This window comes from Aspergillus bombycis (genome assembly GCF_001792695.1).
Source record: "Aspergillus bombycis strain NRRL26010 chromosome Unknown contig00095, whole genome shotgun sequence".
Classification (NCBI taxonomy): domain Eukaryota; kingdom Fungi; phylum Ascomycota; class Eurotiomycetes; order Eurotiales; family Aspergillaceae; genus Aspergillus; species Aspergillus bombycis.
The window spans coordinates 136,161-142,670 of NW_019170097.1; the positions used below are offsets into that span (position 1 = coordinate 136,161).

The 6,510-nt window shown below is 47.9% G+C and overlaps 3 protein-coding genes across 3 annotated transcripts; all 3 read left to right on the forward strand.

The window, feature by feature from the left end:
- Positions 1–119: 119 nt before the first annotated feature.
- ABOM_009181 (WKF domain-containing protein) lies at positions 120–1,397 on the forward strand (the record flags this gene model as incomplete). Its single annotated transcript, XM_022536309.1, has 1 exon — positions 120–1,397. The coding sequence occupies one exon, from the start codon at positions 120–122 to the stop codon at positions 1,395–1,397; it is 1,278 nt and encodes a 425-aa protein (XP_022385835.1).
- Positions 1,398–2,022: 625 nt separating this feature from the next.
- Positions 2,023–3,094, forward strand: prs2 (proteasome core particle subunit alpha 1; the record flags this gene model as incomplete). Its single annotated transcript, XM_022536310.1, has 5 exons — positions 2,023–2,029; positions 2,103–2,162; positions 2,283–2,377; positions 2,435–2,647; positions 2,708–3,094. 5 exons carry the CDS (start codon positions 2,023–2,025, stop codon positions 3,092–3,094), a joined length of 762 nt encoding a protein of 253 aa, XP_022385837.1.
- Positions 3,095–4,964: 1,870 nt separating this feature from the next.
- On the forward strand, positions 4,965–5,632 carry ABOM_009183 (uncharacterized protein; the record flags this gene model as incomplete). The annotated part of the gene is made up of 3 exons (XM_022536311.1): positions 4,965–5,209; positions 5,275–5,440; positions 5,504–5,632. 3 exons carry the CDS (start codon positions 4,965–4,967, stop codon positions 5,630–5,632), a joined length of 540 nt encoding a protein of 179 aa, XP_022385867.1.
- Positions 5,633–6,510: the final 878 nt, after the last annotated feature.

Here is a 6,510-nt window from a genome sequence, read left to right on the forward strand (position 1 = left end):
CCCACCATTTAGGCGCTCACTGCGTCTTTTTCTCAACCGTTTTTCCAGAGCCTTCTAATATACGCGACCGAACTTTTTTTTTTCGTCGAGATCCCAAAGGTAGACCGCAATTTGTCGCAATGTCCGGCGAAGAATCTTCCCACGTCCCGGCGTGGAAAAAGTTAGGCTTGAAGCTCAAATACGCTAAGGACTCCCTAGAAGAAGAGGAAAGGGAAAATACAGATAAGGTTGAAAAGAAGGAGAAGAAGGACAAGAAGGAAAAGAAGAAAGATTCAAAGAAGAAGAGGAGCAATGCTGAAACCGAAGCCGAACCCGAGCCAGAGGATAAGAAGTCGCGCAAGAACAAAAAACGACGACTTGACGATAATAACGATGAGCGGGACGAAAAAGAACAATCTGCAATTGAGGGAAAAGATGACGAATCCCCCAAGAAAAAGAAGAAGGTGTCTTTCTCGACTAAAGTAGAGGAGAGGGAGGTGCCTAGTCGTGATGCCCAGAGTGATGTCGATATGGATGCCGGTGCCGATGCTGATGCCGAGGATGGAGGGAAGAAGCAGAAGAAGAAGAAGGAGAAAAAGAAGAAGAGGGATCAGTCGGCGGCTGGAGATTCAGCGAGCGATGCGTCTTCGAAGATTCATGAAACTCCTATTCTCTCCTACCTGAGTCTTTACTACAAACATCGGTCGGCGTGGAAGTTCCAGAAGAACCGCGAAACACATCTCTTCAAACATGTTCTTTCGTTGGAGCAGGTGCCGACTCAGTATAATGCTGCTCTTCTTGTGTATCTTCAGGGCTTGAAGAGTGAAGGTGCTAAGCAGCGGTTACGTGAGATTGCTGAGGAGGCCGTGAAGGCAGAGATTGAAGAGGCTTCGTCCGATGACAAGGATGAAAGCGCCGTGGACGAGTCTGAGGAACATGTCCCGTCTGAGAAGGAGAACTATAATAGCGCTCTTGGCGCTTTCAGGGAATGCCTGTCTCAGGGCAAACAAGATGAGCTTAATATGACTGGATCTACGGATAAGCTGGAAGGCGATGCGTTGAAGAAGCTTGAGATGAGACAGCGAGCGGAGCTCGTCTTGTATGCAGTCAATGGCACGCTGTTCAACTTCCAGAAGCCAAAGCCTCTTGCACAAAAAGGAAAGGGTGCGAAGAACCAGAACCAAGCAAATAAGAAGAAGAAGAAGAACCGGACTGCTATTGTGGAAATATCAAGCAGCAGTGAAAGTGAAAGCTCTAGTGACAGCGACAGCGACAGCGACGACGATGCTGCTCCCAGCAAAAAGAAGAAAGAGACACCCAGAGATTCGTCTTCTGATTCGAGCAGTGACAGCGATGCTGAAAGCACAAGCTCGAGTGATTCATCATCCTCGTCGTCATCTTCCTCTTCCTCTTCCTAAATTTCCATTGCATAGGTTCTTCGGGCTTATTATCTCGTCTTTCTCTCCCACATTTCTGCTCGCGGTGGCTCACCTGGAGTCCATGCTCACGCTGTGACATATTATCAAAAAAGTTCTCAAGGATTACATTCGAAAAGTCTTTAGCGAAAAGTTGGATACCTGGTCTAGGCATATGAAGGAGTTCGCCAAACTGATAGCATGATTCACCTGTAGTTAGTTGCCATGTATACCCAGTATATACGGATAGAACAGTATTTTCAGAACTTATTCTATTCAAAACTTGTTTATGAAGGCATAAAATCAAACGAGCCATAATCTTTACCGATGCCCAAGTGTCTCATGTAGAAATGGTACTACTAGTACTACTACTAAGGAACCTGGACCGACTTGTAGGATTCATCGATCCGCCAATTGATATGCGCTGTCCAAAGGCGGTGACGGTGGAGCTTACTCAATAGCTCAGAGCTCCGGCCCTCAGGCACCCTCTGGCACGCGTCCTCTCGAACCTCATCATCCTCCATCGCCATTCCCCCTCTTCGTCCCTCTCAATACCTTCGCTACCGCTTCCATTTCTGCTGTTCCCGCTTGGTAACTTTGCTGAGTACTATATACACTTATCGCCATCATGTCTGGTAGGGTCCTTGGATAAATTGATTGGCCTGGTGCCATGACTTCATCGATTACTGACCGTCATTTTGCGAGCAGGAAGCGCATATGACAGACATATCACAATTTTCTCGGACCAAGGTCGTCTGTATCAAGTTGGTGAGTGCCTCAGTTTGGAACCTACATCCTTGAGAAACAGTTCGGCATCAACCGAACATGTGGGGACCCATCACCATAAGACAACTGGATAGCTGATCGACCATGTTCCGTGATCAATAGAATATGCCTTCAAAGCCATCACTTCAGCCAACATAACTTCCTTGGGTGTGAGAGGAAAGAACTGCGCGGTGGTGTTGTCTCAGAAGAAAGTTGCTGTAAGCTACATTTTCCGCACATATTCGAGTCCTGAGCTTGTCTAATCGATACCTTAGGACAAACTGATTGATCCATCCTCCGTTTCACATATCTTTCGGCTCTCTCCCTCTGTTGGCTGTGTCATGACCGGTTCTATAGCGGATGCTAGGGCTTCCGTTGACCGTGCTCGTGGTGAGGCGGCGGAATTCCGATACAAATACGGTTATGAAATGCCCTGTGATGTCCTTGCGAAGCGACTTGCCAATATAAACCAGGTCTACACGCAGAGGGTATGTATCATCCGTCTTGGTCAATACGGGATTATGTGGATTGACGCAAATACTTTCTAGGCTTACATGCGCCCGTTAGGAGTCGCTACGACCCTGATCTCTGTCGACTCGGAGAATGGTCCACAGGTCTACAAATGCGACCCTGCAGGCTACTACGTCGGATACAAGGCCACCGCATCTGGTCCGAAACAGCAGGAGGCGATCACTTACCTGGAAAAGAAGCTGAAGAACAAGGATTACGCCGAGGGCGGTTGGGAGGAAGTTGTCGAATTGGGAATCACGGCCTTGAGCAATGTTCTTAGCGTCGATTTCAAGAAGCACGAATTGGAGATTGGAATCGTTGGCGGCCCTCGGACGGATGGTCAGGAGGGCACGGATGTTAATTTCCGGGCTCTGACGGAGGATGAGATTGATGAACGGCTGCAGGCTATTGCCGAAAAGGACTGAATGTTGAACGTATGAACGTGCATGTTTGCTAGACGCGAATGATATTTAATAGCATAACTCCGACTCTGGTTGTTACCATGGGGCCTTCTCCTGGTGATATAGTCGCCGGACCCTTGCTGCCAGGGCAGACAAACGGTAGACGGAGGACGGCGATTCGTCCGTACTTCTCCAGGTCTGTGGCAACGTGCAGGATCCAGGATCTCGGTATGAATTAGATTCAACATTGGCGATGTGATGGGCTCGAGCCGACATTACACAGCCTGCAAGCTCTCTGTGTCTCCACGGTATCTGAGACGTGACAATCTGCAAGGAGTGCAGTTAGGGTGCGCTATGCAATCGCGAAGCACCTTCGGAGGGAATGAGCGAGGATACGGAAGGATGAGTGGATAGCTGTGGTGCATGCCCTGGGGCAATATCTTGACGTAGTCGAATGTGGATTGGCAGGTCGGATTCGCCACCGGAGCCGAGCCAGTTGGGGCAGACGTGACAGCAAATGCTGAGGATGGATCCTGAGCGGGAAGGAGATCCGCCTGAGGCTGTCAATCATTTGCTTTTGGATGCCTTCAGCTGGTCTCCGGGTACTGTGGCCGGGGTGTGGCTGAGCTGGGACGTGTGGCTTTCGCGGAGTTCATCTCCGTCATCATCGAGGCAAAAAAATGTAGGGTACCTGAAAACTCAATTGACGGCGTGAGTCAGGGCGTCTCCATGATGTTTCGCTTTTCCTCTGACCTCGGATGAAACCTTTCCTAACCGGTAGATGCCTCCGGACCTGAAACGCACCCGATTCCCTCGTGCATATCAGGGGACTAAAGTGTGGCGAGAATCTGAGCGTAATGTTTGGGAGACAAAAAGCACAGCTGGTGAATTACTAACTAGCTCGGCGTTTAGCGCCATTTTTAGGCGTTTTGGCGAACGAACAATCAGCCCATTGGGATCCATCGTCCCTTAGGGTGTTCCACTTGGCGCCCTGCACCTGTCTGCAAGATAGAGTCTGCTCAGTTTTCCGAGATCCAGCATCCCAGCAAGCCACGGTGGGTGCCTTTCCACTGGTGCGGTAAACTGACACATGAGATGATCCATGCTGGATGTATCATTTTGCTACTGTATTTAGTCTGTGGGGTTTAGACTTTTCTTTTTTCTTTTCCCATTTCTTTTTCTTTTTCTTTTTCCTTTATTTCCCTTTTTCCTTATTCTGAATTTTCTGGTTTAATATTTTCTGTTCTATTCAATTATTGGTTTGTATTATTGATTTTTTTCCCCCTCCCCTTACGATGCCCATGCAGACCCAGTCTTGGATCCTCTTTGACGTACCAGCTGCTTAGCGTTCGCGTTCTTTGATATCAGAGGACTAGAGTCGGTTAGGCACATGGCTTCGGATGGGGCTTCTACCTACTATGGGCTCCACCTCTACTTGTCATTGCCCAGCTGTGGTCCCGAGCTGTGATATCCGTATCCTCTCCTCAGCAGCAACAGTCATTTTTGCAGCCAGCCACTGTTCATGATGATCTCCCTGAGTAAAGCTCTTCCTCCTTGGCTTACGGGGATGGGCTGGAAAGCTGTCATCGGTGGCCATGGAGATCGAATTTAAAAGGCATATCTCACCCTCAATGAATGGAACCCTATTATAGAGCAGCCACTCTTTTCCCAGAGACTTAGCTTGGTTTCGCCGTCTTAGTATATCAATTGCTCTATTGTCCACTTTATCTCTCCGTTGATCTACTTGGGCTTTTGCTCTTTGGTTCCTAGTCGTTCCCTTCCCTAGAATCGCTTCTTAAGAGAAAGTAGCAATGGCAGACGGACGTAAGCATTCATCTTCAAATCCTGACCCGGGATTTACATTAGTTTGCAAAGGGACGCGATACTAACGAGGATGCATGATGAAGTCAACCAAGCACGTGCCCTAAGAGTGGCTGAGATCATCAACGACTACCGGACCCTCCTGGTACACATCTCGCAACAAGATATCCCCGTGCCCGCGGAAGATTGCTGCCAGCCAGGCTATGCGGTGATCCGGGAGAGTTTGGCCGCCGCGCAAGCCCTAATGTCGTCGAACTATACCCCGGCCGTTCCAGCCGGAGGGAATGACGCGGAAACGGAAAAGGCAGAACTTCAGAGGTATGGATCTATTTACGCCGGTTGATATAGCATGTTTTTTTTTTAACGGATGAACTCCATAACAGGGTCATACTCGATGCAAGCGCCCGTCGTTTCCGAGCCCATAAGATATACCTCCGCGCGGCAGCAGGGAGAAGATGGTCTATTAATCGGGAAGATGTCCTACGAGGACAGAGACCCGACCAGACCCATGCTCGTCGGTTGGAGCTAGTAGACGATACATTCCGACAGGTCGGTTCTTTTCTATGCAATCCACCACAGAGCTCTTGAGACTGACGGTTTGGAATTGAACAGGAACTCGCTCAGGTGACAGATGAATACGTTGTGGCTGATCTTCGGGCAGCCGATATGCGCGCAGGCCATTGGCTTAATGACGATCCATCTCTATCGGTAATGCGCAATTGGATCCAATCCCATCCATGAAGCACGTCAGGGTGTTTGCCCAGAGCTAATCAATCAAAACCACGGCATTCGACGATTCATGGGGTGGCATGACAGTTGATTAAGCGCAGGTCGCTTAATTGCGCCTAGGGGCGAAGATGCCCCCTCTTCCACCAGACTTTAAAAAAAAATCCCTTCCCACTCTCCTGTTATTGGGACCTGTTTTTACTATGATGTTGTTGATGGTTATGATATCCCCACGAATGATTGCTTTCTGTTAGACATTTGACATTGTCGAACGTCCGTTGTTCTTTTTCCACTTTTAATTCCCTGGTTTTACTTTTCTTTTGTTTGCTTTTTTTTTTCCTTCTATTTTTTTACCCGCCTCTCTTGTTGTTGGGTCTTTTTTTACGGGTTCCATGGATCTCGAATTTCGGGCTATTAAGCGCAACCACATCTGTACCAGTCAGAGATGGGAATGCGGTTCCCCATTAGATTGATTAATTTCGGCCGATAGATCAATTTGGCTTTGGTTGTTTGAACAGAAAAAAGATGAATGAGATTTGAATAACAGAAGGTTGACCTGGTTGACATCATTCCATTACGGACATTTCCTATTTCTTACGATATACTCTGTAGTGTCTGTACATGGTTCCATCTTTTCCAATGTTCCGTCGTTTTCTGTCAAGCGTTTTGACCCGATTGGCAGTGTGGAGCCCACGGGTACGAGTGGGGGGAGTTCCAAGTTGGATTTTAAGACTACGCGCAAGGACACGGGAAAAAAAATCAAATAAATTTATTGTGAAAATCATTCAATAAATGCACAAGGCCATTGGACGAAAAATTCATCCAACCTGGCCATTCATTTATGTTGGATATTCTATTCTAGTACTATTCTATTCTATTTTTTTTTATTTTTA